Source organism: Balaenoptera physalus, assembly GCF_965194825.1.
Source record: "Balaenoptera physalus genome assembly, chromosome: 21".
NCBI lineage: Eukaryota > Metazoa > Chordata > Mammalia > Artiodactyla > Balaenopteridae > Balaenoptera > Balaenoptera physalus.
In genome coordinates this window covers 12,696,989-12,709,986 of record NC_138902.1, presented here as the reverse complement: position 1 = coordinate 12,709,986, position 12,998 = coordinate 12,696,989, and the positions used below count along the sequence as shown (strand labels likewise).

Here is a 12,998-nt window from a genome sequence, read left to right as displayed (position 1 = left end):
AGGACTTAATAATTTAGTAGAGCTTTTCATACTTGAATTCAAGCAATTAGAATGATTTATTTTAGTCCTCCAAGTTCAATTTTAATAATTCATTGTAAGTGTGTCAATAAATTTTATATGTCATATAAACAACATTATAGTCCTATTGAAAACTTTATCTGCTTAATACAATTTTGGATTCTATTTTGAATTGAATTCAAATGTACATAGTCTAGCAGATGCTAGTGAAATGTGGATTTTGTCAGATTTTTATGCTTTTTCCTATTTCAGCATTTTCCCCTAATTCCCCTGTATTCTTATTTAGCAAAATTGTTTTATGAAAGTAAGGTTTTAAAAATATTTAGTACTTACTCTGAGACAGGCACTGTTTTAAGCATTTTATATATGTATTAATCCATTTAATCTTCATTACAACTTCGGTGAGGTAGATACTATTATTCCTATTTCTGCAGATGAAGAAATTGAGGCACAGAAAGCTTAAGTAGTGGGTTCAACCAAGGTCACACTAGTGATGGAACCAAAGATGTTTGTTGTGGTGGTGGACATACTAGAATTTTGACATGAACTCTTGATAATCTGTCTGGTCGAGATTTTTAAACTCAACTAATTTACTGTGGGCCTCTGGTGATTCAGAAATTTGTCATATTTTCACTCTAAGCTAAATATTTCCACAGAGGATTTTGATTACTTTTATCAAACTTAACACTTCACAGATTTAAATAACAGTGTTTGACATATACTGTACCGTCTCCTTGTTTCATTAGCTAATTTCTGGCTACCTCAGTCTAACCCCCTGGATAATTCCTAATTGCTTTGCTCCTCTCACATACCTTTATTCAAAATTTTCTTACCTGTTTTGCCAATCCAAAGTCTTCTGATCAGGACTATGGAAACTGTGATGCAGGTTTATTTTTCCTCTCATACGATCCTGTTTTCTTGTGTCGTATCAACTTCCATGTGTTCCTCGGGGCTCTCCTTTCTCTGCATTCTGCCCCTGTTTGCATTCTGGCACAGGCTGGCCGCTCAGCTCCAAATGCTGGCTCTGTGCCACTTACTTAGCTTTGCTGTGGTCTGTGTGGCACCCCTGAGCTTTACGGTGTCGTCTTTAATGTTAGTGTTTTATTGGCCCCTGAAAGTAATCCTTTCTGTAATCTTTCTTCTCTTTGCCATCATCATTGCCAGCTTTTTAGGAATGTGACATGAGGAGGACGACTCCCTCTTGGAGGGGCTTGTCCAGCAGAGTGGGCGACAAAGAAGGGTTTACTGTAAAAGAGTGGACCTGCATGTCCTCGACTCATCAAAGTCATGGAGTTAGAACATTTCCCTTGTTTGACTGAAGACCCTGAAGATGTTTATGCATACCTGGAAAGATGATAAGACCACATGGGAAATACGTGTTGGTTTAACGGTCCCTGTTAGATTAAAGCACGTTCCATAATGCCTGTATCTTTCTTTACAGATTCGGAAACCCCGGCCTCAGAGAGAACGTGCTCAGTGGGATATCGGCATTGCCCACGCAGAGAAAGCGTTGAAAATGACCCGGGAGGAAAGAATCGAACAGTATACTTTTATCTACATTGATAAACAGCCTGAGGAGGCTTTATCCCAAGCAAAAAAGAATGTTGCCTCCAAAGCCGAAGTTAAAAAAACCCGAAGGCCAAGATCAGTGCTGAATACTCAGCCAGAACAGACCAGTGCAGGCGAGGCGGCCTCCTCACTATCAGGTACTGAAATTCGGAGACACAGCCAGAGGCGGCACACGAGCGTGGAAGAGGACGAACCACCTCCCGTTAAAGTAGCCTGGAAAACGGCAGCTGCGAGGAAATCCTTACCAGCTTCCATCACAATGCACAAAGGGAGCCTGGATTTGCAGAAGTGTAACATGTCTCCAGTTGTGAAAATTGAACAAGTGTTTGCTCTTCAGAATGCTACAGGAGATGGGAAATTTATCGATCAGTTTGTCTATTCAACGAAGGTACCTCCTTTTTTCATGGGTTTTTTGGGGGAACCTAGGTATCTAGTAGGTAGTCAACCTTGGCATTTAAAGAAACCCCAAACAACACAAGGTCATAATTTGAATACCCTTCGTATTCACTGCACTTGAAATGTACAGTCAGTTTACTCTGTTTAAGATGGGGACAAAAAAGACATAGGCATAAAAGCTTTGTTTTTCTTCTTCTTTTTTTCTCTCTTTTGTAATATCCCCATCTGTACTAGATTAATCTTGAGCTGTGCAGCCAAAATTGAACTGAGCTCCCTAAAATCATGGGAAAAAACTGGGCATTTTGCCTGTTTCTGGTTTGTGTGGTTAGTTTTTCTTAGTTGCAAAGTATGCTTCTTATTAAATCATTTCTGTCAGTTATCTGAATTAACCATTGTAATCATTATACCTGTTGCTCTGTTTGGTTGCACCAGCAATTTTGTTTGGTTGCACAAGCAATGTTGACCTGGGATAGCTAATACATTTTAGAGAAATACCAGAACTGTGTTTGTTCTGTCACAATGAACTGTGGTGACAGCTTGTGTAACGGGGTGAAAGTAGCCTCTTCAAACGGCGGAATGTCTCCCTCAGACAGCCCTGGGCCTCCATTTAGGGCACTTATACTTTAGCTTGAAGACTTTAAAACTCTTTTACAACATTTGTAATTTCTATTCCGTGTACCTCTTCACTACCCTCCCAGCCGACACCACAACTGTGGGCTTGTGAATCCAAATTTAGTGGCACCTCATGGATGTGTGCTATTTTTAAAGAATTCTGTGCTTATTTCCTAACGTTGTCATATGCACATTAAAATAATTAAACATAGGTACGCCTCATCAGTGGTATATTTTCCTAAAGAAGAGCATAAGGGTCCTCTGTTAACCTGTTTCTGCCTATCGGTTCAACTGATTTCAGTAAGGCGAAGCTCCTTGGGAAAGCTTAAGTCACGTCACGGTCCCCACTCGGTTCTGTTGACAGCTTTGACTAGCAAGTAAATACTTTGCATCTTTTTCGAATGCAGATTGGCTTCATTCTTGGAGCTGGTTTTTATCTGCTTTTGGATGCACAAATCAAACTTTGTCACCCCCCCCCCACTCAAAGAGTGCTATTTAAATCAAATTTGAGATAAAACTGACCTTTTAAAAATGAAAGCTTTAAAAATACATATACTGTATTTATAAATCACTCCTTTATTTCACTGCATTAAAAATACCTAAAATGAGACAGAACTGTAATTGCCCCTGCCTTCTCTCTGCTCCAAATTGCTTATGGGGTGCACATTTTCGTCATACTTCTGTAATCTAAGGATATCCTTGTCTTTCAAAGATGTGTTGATACTTTTATCTGTAGTAGGGCACTTTACCACATGAAAATGACTATAGTTCTCTTACTGTGATATGGGTAAAGGGAGAGACTATTCAAACCAGAAAATATTTTGGTTTTGACAGAAAATTAGATGATACAGGTTTATTTTTTAGTGATATTCACCATCTGGACTTAGAAAACAGGTTTTTTTCCCCACATAGTCTCATCGTACATTTTAGAATAAATCCTGATGACTTAATAAAATTGTTCTGATAATGGCTAAGATAATAAATTAACTGCAATCAAAGACCATATAAAATCCAAGCACATTATGATGGTCTTAAGGCATCTTTATAAACCAATGATGCCATTTGCCTGGTAATCACCTATTTTTTAATTTGCCTTATTTTGAAGGGAATTGGTAACAAAACAGAAATAAGTGTCAGGGGACAAGACAGACTTATAATTTCTACACCAAACCAGAGGAATGAAAAGGCAACTCAGAATACGTCATCTCCTGAAACAACATCTGGTCCTGCAGGTGGGTATGAATGTAGAGTACATTCCCATTTGAGTTCTTGGTTCTGCTTGACTGTCATGTGGCAGCTTTGTTCCTAAGAAACCTTTAGTTATCAAAATCAAATTATATTTTAAAAATGAAATTATAAAAGCAATTATTTCAATAGGAAAGAATGGTTTAGGGGCCAGAGAGCTTTATTGATAGTAATAGTAATAGTTATTTTTCCTACAGGAATTTAAATAATAGGATTCTATAATGAAAAGACTATAGTTATACAGTATGTACATATCTGACTAGATGTACCATTTGATGATCTCTCTGCATGAGAATAACAGCTTTAATTTTCCAGCATTTTTTTTTTTTTAATTTATTTTTGGCTGTGTTGGGTCTTCGCTGCTGTGCGCGGGCTTTTCTCTGGTTGCGGTGACCGGGGGCTACTCTTCGTTGCGGTGCGCGGGCTTCTCACTGCGGTGGCTTCTCTTGTTGCGGAGCACGGGCTCTAGGCGCGTGAGCTTCAGTAGTTGTGGCGCATGGGCTTAGTTGCTCTGCGGCATGTGGGATCTTCGCGGACCAGGGCTCGAACCCGTGTCCCCTGCATTGGCAGGCGGATTCGCAACCACTGCGCCACCAGGGAAGCCCTCCAGCACTATTAACACATTCTTACTATTTCCTCCTTTATCCCCTATTGGACACAAATTAGTAGATGCTCACACTCTTTCCATTATTCTTAGGTGTGCTAGATGTCAGCAGTTGAGGGGCTCGGGCCTAGCTCTCTTACAATCTTCTCTGATTAACAGATACCATGAGTTGAAAATCAAGCTACATTATTGTCACTCAAAGAAGAAATGCCTGTATCTAGTAAGATTGTGCCTTTGGAATAGGCAAAGTAATTTTTATTAAGAGACTGACTTACTAAGGATCTTATAGAAGCTTAATTGAGTGTCTGGTGGGTTTGGTTTATATAACAGTATTACTGCTGCATACAGCTGTCAAGAAAAGAGTTAGATACCAACTAACTTGGTCATTTGAAATCTTAGGAGGAAGGAGTTTGTTTCAATTTGTTCTTTAAAAATTTTTTTTGGAATCTAAGAAGTGACCAAATAATTTTCTAGAAGGATTAAAGTCTTAAGACCCAAGGTGGTAATCTTGGATCAGTAGTAACTCAGGCAAACCTGTAATTGAGTGGCACTAAGGGGTAAGTATTTTTGTAAGGGAAATTTTGAGTAAGATTCTTCTTATTATAAAAGCTAAATAAAAACAATCATTATTCAGGAAAGTTCATTATTCAGGAAAGAACTTGCAGCCCTTTATTTTCAAGAAAGGGCTGCAGGATGGGGAGAGGTGTTGCCATGTATGGGACAGGGCATAGTAAATAGAATGCCTTAATTCAACAATGAATTGGGAAAGGAAGCTGCAGTAAAGTAAGGAGGGAGTAGCAAAGTCCAGAACCAGATTTGCAACTTGTATCACTTCAAAATGCTGTATAAAAAATGAAATTATAATGAAGCAATGAATAATGGACTTAGAAGATTTTGCATTAATTAGCCATAATTGAAAATGTTTGTTACCTTCTTTGATACCACAAGACTCTTTTGGCCTCAGTGCTCTGTAGTTAGGTCTATCAGTTTTGTCATCTTTCTTTACACTAAACTGTTAGTAATTTGTCTGAATGTAAGTGTGATATTTAGACTAGGAGGATCATTATTTAAACATCTGCATTCTCTGAACTAGGGAGAAAGTAAATTCTTCATAGGATATTAGATTGATCTTAAATATTAAACTTTTACCTTTAATGGAGATTGTTTTTTCTTCCCCTCAGCTACTGAACATTTTATCTTCATGTGGTCTTGTCATTTCAATTTAAGTTCTGCTGTGAATTTTCTTCTTTTCCTTCTTTTTTTTTTCCTAGTGAAAGCTAAAGGTGGAGGGTTATAATTCTTTATATCAAGAAAAAGCCCAGTTCCTTCCTCAGGCAGACATAGTGTAATGAGATTGTAAATTAATGTTGCAACCTTAATTTAGGGATGAGTGCTCTAAAGCTTTGACCTTGGTTTAAATTTGGTTACCAGCTGTAGTTGATAAGCATATTTTATCTTTTTACATGATCGCATTTTGTTCCTTGTGAAAATAACTTCAGTAGTTGAAAAGTCAGAAAAGAGGCCCGATCTCCCTTCAGAAACCAATTGCACCATTATCTCATTAGGTGTTAACTACTCATGGAGAACTCTCCAGCCTTTTCTTAGTAAATTTAGGTGCTACATAGGATGTGTGGCACTGCTACATTTCTGTGGTTTGAGGAGTTGTATCTGCATTTCTACCAGATTTCTAAGCTATTTTCCAAATCCAGAGATGCTCACTTCTCCCCTCTTAGAACATAAACATAATACTTTTTAGTGTCTTTAAATGTAGTAGAATGTATGTGTTCTTCGGGTAGCTTTTATCTGTATAGATAAATTGAAGATTATAGATAAATGTTTGTTTGTTTGTTTTACGCAGTTCTATTTTCATTTTCCTCTTCCCTGGTAGGTCTTGAGTGTTGATGACTGTACTGAAATATGGATCTCTGGAATACTCAGGTGTCTGTGAGGGTAGGATACCTGTTGTCTTAGTTAACATTTTCATCATTGTAAGGAGAAGAGTGAGAGTAAAGGAGACCTTCATTTTGTGACTTCTCTGCTAGAAATTAATTAAGCACAGCTCAGAAACAATACATTATCATCAAACTACCTACTCCTTCCCCCCAAAAAAGTAGTGGGATCCTTCTTTGTTTTGGCTTTGAACAAAGGTGAGGAAAGCCCTTTCCACATAGACAAGAACAATGAAACCAGAAAATATACAGGTGATATGGAACACTTCATTGAGGTAGCTTCTGCAAGATGATTATTATCTAGCAAGGACCGTTTAGGTGGTCCAAGCACTGAAAAGATGGAGAACAGCTGTGCAGAAGGTATCATGCCTTCTGAGGGTCACAGAATGAATCATTCTGTGATTCGTTCCTGACTTAGTGTTTCTTCACATTGCAGCCGTCAATCTTAAGTTTTATCCTTTCCAAAATGGGGTCCATGTGAGTTTTCTTTCAAAGAATTTTACTGTTTAAAAATCTTCATAGTTTGTTTTTTTTTCCACTATTTAATATTAAATAGCTTGATACTTTGTTTCAACTAGTTTTCCATGACTAATTATTTCTAAATTATACGAGTCCCTTGATAGTCAAATTAATGATTCAGTTTTAGTCCCATTTTTGTGCCTTTCCTGCTTTTTTCCCTTTGGTTGTTAATGATATAACAATAGCAAAACCAGCACCTAGCACTGTAAACATTTTACGTGTAGAATTAATTTATTTGCTAAAATGCAAAATACATAGTACCAATTGAATTTTGAACCATTACTTCCTAATGTCAACTGAGAATAAAATCATTTTCATCCATCCCCTCAGTACCTTCATCCCTTCAATTATTATTACCTAAATGTGTTTATCTGCTGTTTTGGTTTGACTTTACAATTTTTAAAAATCCAATCCCTCTTTATCTGTATAGTTCAGAGTGCGTTATGACTCCTAGTCTCAACCCATCAGCTTTTTTTTTTTTTTTTTAAATTTATTTATTGTATTTATTTGTTTTTTTGGCTGTGTTGGGTCTTCGTTGCTGCGCGTGGGCTTTCTCTAGTTGTGGCGAGAGGGGGCTACTCTTTGTTGCAGTGCGCAGGCTTCTCATTATGGTGGCTTCTCTTGTTGCAGAGCACGGGCTCTAGGTGCGCAGGCTTCAGTAGTTGTGGCACACGGGCTTAGTTGCTCCGCAGCATGTGGGATCTTCCCGGACCAGGGCTCGAACCCATGTTCCCTGCATTGGCAGGTGGATTCTTAACCACTGCACCACCAGGGAAGTCCCAACCCATCAGCTTTTACAATTTGATCTATACAATTTTTTTACGTACTCCCAAGTGTTTAATAGTTTTTTAATGAGTTATAGTTAAAAGACCAAAAGTAATGGATAAGAAAAGGAAGGAATTTGGTCAGGTCTTAATTACTTGGATGTCAGTTACTCAAGTGAGGTTTTATTGTCTGTTCGTTTGAATTATCTTTTAGGCTCAGTAGAAAAGAAGCAACAGAGAAGATCCATTAGAACCCGTTCCGAATCAGAGAAATCCACTGAGGTCGTGCCAAAGAAGAAGATCAAAAAGGAGCAGGTTGGCTTCCCACATGTAGAGGGTTAACCGTCGTATTTGTGAGTGTTGTGGCTTATGCTGGTGTCTTAAAAGAAAGAGAGACTCCCCCCCACACTGGCTTTCCTTTCCGGACTACCTAATGCTTCTGTCCTGGTGAATCCCAGTGCCCAGTCCTAATACAACCATCCCTGTGATGCTGCTTCAAGCATTTTCACAGAAAACAATCAGGCTTCAGGAGGTGGGAAGCCAGTGGTACAAGACTTTTAAAGAATTCCTCACATTGATTTTGACATATCAGTTACGAGCAAAATGATTTCATGTTTTTGTGATTTTTATTTGGAACCATCATTGAGTTCCCTTTTTTTTTTTTAAATTTAAATTTTTGGTTTAAGCTGCTGGTATATATTATTTTTATTTTTTAAACAGACCAGGTTATTTTAACTATAAGAGTTTTATTTAATAAACAGATAATCATAGATGGATGATCTGGTTTTTCTGTTGGTATCACAGATTTTTTGGAATGTTATTTTCCCAGTGGAATGGCACTCACCTGTTACTGGGTTCTCAGATACACACTATTTACGTAAAAAAAAGGAGGGGCATTTTGACTGAAGGGTATTCAGCCAGTGTAATCAATACAGCAATAGGCATATTAAATTACCTTTTCAAAGAAATTTTTGGAAATCGTTAACTCCTTTAACTTAAATTCACAGTCAGATTTTTTCTTAATTTGTTAAAGTGAAAGAATATCCAGTTTTATACCGACAGCTGCTACTAAACAAAAAGAATTGTGAATAGTATTAGTTCCAATCAGCTTTATATTTTTAAAACCACTTAAATATGGAAGAATGTGAAGTTTTCTATTTAAATTATTTCCTTCAGCATTTTAAACTTCCAGACTTCAGAGCTGATTTTGTGGGTACTCTATGGTATCATCAGACATGTAAAACAATTTTCCCAGAAATATTTAACAAAAATTTAAATAATATACTAATTTGTTGTTCATTTATCATAATTAGCTTTCATACTTAGGAAATTATATTCCAAAAAATCTTTCTAACCTCTTGCAGATCTCCAGTATTCCTTCCCAAAATGAAGTTGTGATTTTGCCAGCTGGTTCCCAAATTCAGTCTGTGACCAGTCAGTCTAAAATTAATAAGGAGAATGAGTACAAAAAATGGGACCGATTGTTAATGCCACTGTGTTTATAGTTAGTAGTAAAACAATACCAGTGATTGTTTAGAAGATTTTATATTTGTATTATTAATTGTATCTTATAAAAGCACTTCTGTTGTACGTTTTTTTTACTTGTTGTAAAAAAAAAAAAAATAAAAAAATTTTTTAAAAAGCTTAGAATAATCCTTAAATATTTACAAAATGTGTTGGAACATGCATATTTCACCACATCTCAGAGAAACATAAAATCCAGTTCATAGCTTAAGCAGGAACCTCCTCCAAACGGCATCCTTTCTTTAATTCCAACGGTTCAATCCTCAGATTACCACGTGTTTTACATAAACATTGGCAGAATAACTTCTGATCTCGCTCTCCTAATGTAGGATCAAGACACTGTTCATAAGACACTCAAGAAAGTGCTTTTGCAATATCACAAACTTATTTTCTTAAGTTTGTACTAGCAGCAAAAGTATTGAGCTTCCAGCTGTATGGAGCCCTGTAGCACTCTCTACAGAGAGGGTCCTGATTCCCAGCAACTTAGATGTGAGTGCAGGCGCGGAAGGGTCTTAAAGTGGCGTGAGTTACATTAACCTGAGTATCATAGTAAGTAAAAATTTATCCTAACGTCTTTGGGGCGGGAGGGGTTTATAGCAACATCGGGGCTGGTTGCAGAAACAACCCCTCTCCTGCCTCCCAGACACTGAGGAAAGTATTTGTGTTCTTTTCATATACCAAGGGAATGGTGGGAAAGGTCTTTGCTCAAAAGCATGTGGCTGTGTGTTGTCACTTGGCATCCAGCACAGGCAGCTAGGATTTAAACCCTCCCTGACCCTGAGACAGAGAACTTTACCAGAAAATGGGACCAAGTCCAGATTTCAGATACATTAATCGCTCATCATTACTTAGATTGATCGAAGTATTATTTTTTTCCCTCTGTTAATTAAGTGAAAAAAAATTCCCCGTTAATGCTGTATTTTTCTGTCCAAACAGGTTGAAACAGTTCCTCAGGCTACAGTGAAGACTGGATTACAAAAAGGTGAGTTATTATAATGTTGCTCTGCATTTCCTTGATTAAAACCAATTTTAAAGAATTATTTGTACCTCATGTATTTTTGTGTGTCTCTGTAAATCACTTGTCGCTCTTCAGTCGATGATTTGTGTGAAATTGAAGTATTCCCGTGTTTGTGTGTGTGTGCGCGCATGCGTGCGTGTGTGTCTTTTAGAATTGATCTTATTCTGTGCCTCCATGTGGAAAGTCTCATTTGTTTTGGTAAATTGGAGAACACCACGTAGGCTTGATACTGTTTCCAACTTTTCTCCATAAGATTCTGGGGTTTCACTGGTTTATAAACTAGGGATGTGACGAATCCACTTTTTTTGGTATTCGACTGAATACCGAATAGTAGCTATGTCAATAGTGGTCAAACATGGACTATCACAAATCAGACAAGACAACCTGATTGAAAAAAAAAAATCTTGCCACGTTTATTTTTACAGTGCTGTAAAATCTTTTTGTAGATTAAAATGATTCGTAGCATATTTATGGCCATTATTTAATGACCTTATGCAGAATCTATTTGAGATATGCACAAAGTTTAAGAAACCTTAAACTTAAGTCTGTACTTTTCTGTGTGCAATTTGACTACAGTACAAACTCCATAGCATGATTCGTGCGTTTTTGGTGAGATCAGACTGTATTTAATACCTGTAGTTTACTCTGGGCAAATTGCATTATTTAAAAAAAAAAAAAAAAAAAAACACCAGCCTCTCTGCATTCTCGGGGAGAAGTCTGCAGCGATGGTCTCCGTGGAGATCCTCAGCAGAACTGAACAGCCTCTCGGAGGGAACACTGCTTGGCGGAGCTCCAAGAAAAGACATCGCGATCGCTGCGAGATTAGGAGGCCTGATTGCGTTGTGTTTCCACCATTCCACAGGGTCGGCGGACCGGGGAGTGCAGGGCTCTGTCAGATTCAGTGACAGCTCCGTCTCCGCAGCGAGTGAGGAAACTGTGGACTGAGATTCCTGTACAATTTCATCCCAGAAACTCCAGACTTGTAGTCTCCATGCAAGATTTCTTTGTCGGCGGCTCGATAAACAGTTTCTTTGTTTTCAATTTTGATTTTGCCAATCATCATTATTGGCATTTTCCTGCCTGGTTTCTTTTTCAAGACTCTGAACAATTGCTTTAACATTCAAATGATTTTTTTTTTCTTTTCTTTTTTTTTTTTTTTTTTTTTTTGTCTGAGCTGGATGGGTACAGCTTAAATCATGGGTCCAGCCTAAAAACCACCGTTTAACTTACACTGATCAATTTCAACATGGACTGTTTTTGGGTTTTTTTGGTTTTTGTTTTTTTTTTTTTTTAAATCGTCATTAATGCACATCTGCAGGGTTTTGCCAAACAGCCCAAACTGTATACATTACAATCATTAAAAGCTCTTATTTTTTTTAACATTAGTGCCGTTATCATGGAGAACAGCGTGGTGGCTGCCTTCGGCAGCCTGTTCTTTTTCTAGCATTTTCAGAAACTCATCGGAAATGGCGGTACCTGTGTTTCCCTTCGAAAGCCTCTCAGTACAGCACTCCTGTTCCTCTGTTAAAACTCCTTGTTAATCCAGTGATCTTTTAGGCCAAGGAAATATTTTGTGGTGGTGTTCTGGGTCCATACACCAGCAATGAAGGAGATAGATTTGTGTACTTGTGTTTTTTAATCAGCGTTAACACGGGCAGGCACCCTCATTTGTAGATGTAAGGAAACATTCAGTGAAAACCTTGTAGGATGGGATGTGATAACGAGGTTCCAGTAACCTGAGCAGTCTGACGAGGTCCACATCCTCCTCCACAGACCGTGGCCACACACCAAGTGCTGCTCCCGTCAGCCTTTGCGGATCTTCATGGCCTCGGGAGACCTGTTTCTCCATGGTCTCTTCTGGACTGCACACTTCCACCATAGCTTGCTGGGCTGATCTAGATGTCTGTTTGTTGTATGGAAATTTTGGGGGAAAAAAAAAAAAATCCAAAACACAAACTGTGGGTTGAAATATTAACCGTCTCCTTGGTTCCTTGGTATTCACCGTGCCTGATCTGCACATTTCATCGTGGCTGTTTCTGTATAGCCTATACTGCATTAGCCCAAGAGATTGTTGCTTTGTAACTTTTTGCACTATTGTTTTGGCTGGATTTGTATTACACACCGTTTTAAAAAAAAAATTCCACACTATTCTCTGCCTTTTTTTTTTTTTTTTTTTTTTCATATTTATTCCTTCCCTCACCAAGTCCACACAGAGGCCTCTCATCCAGCTCTTCGTGATTTGGCTGCACTTGAACATTGTCTGTTTACAGCCCTCAGCACTGTGCCTCCTAGATGGCATGACGTATGTAGCTGTGCTGCAGCACTTGTAATGGTCACAGTAAATGCCCTTCACCCAGGAAGTCTCAGATGAACAATTGTGAACATCCAGGATTTATCTGGGGGGCAATAATCAACTGAATTGCAAAATTCGGGGGAAAATGGCACTATCCGTGTACGAATCGAATACAAATCAAAGATTTGTCACATCCCTAATAAAAACAAGATGGAGGTGTCTCTGCGACCATATTTGTAAGCTACACAGTGTGTTGGGTTTTATGTCTTCCCCCTCCAAATTGAATGGTTCTTTGGATTGCTCCAAATCGATCAGCTGTCCTACAGTTTTGATAGAATTGGTTTTTAGGTTGGAACGTGGGCTCTGTTGCCCGAAAACAGCTTTAGAGCAGGAGCACGGAATTAAGTGTTTTAATAGAGCGGTTGTAAATTACATCACTCACCATCAGGAAGGTCAGAAGCTTATGAAATTTTGACTCGTGACTTCA

General features: G+C 38.2%; 1 protein-coding gene across 6 annotated transcripts in view; it reads left to right on the top strand.

The window, feature by feature from the left end:
- NSD3 (nuclear receptor binding SET domain protein 3) overlaps positions 1-12,998 on the top strand; it is a 108,117-nt gene that overhangs the window by 54,618 nt on the left and 40,501 nt on the right. For 5 of the 6 annotated variants that reach the window (XM_082444314.1, XM_082444313.1, XM_082444316.1 and 2 more), the window contains 4 exons: positions 1,460-1,975; positions 3,701-3,827; positions 7,891-7,991; positions 10,137-10,182. In XM_082444314.1, coding sequence (XP_082300440.1) covers positions 1,460-1,975; positions 3,701-3,827; positions 7,891-7,991; positions 10,137-10,182 — 790 coding nt within the window. Of the gene's footprint in view, positions 1-1,459; positions 1,976-3,700; positions 3,828-7,890; positions 7,992-10,136; positions 10,183-11,080; positions 12,367-12,998 lie in introns of those variants that run through there. The other variant, XM_082444317.1, reaches the window with a different exon arrangement.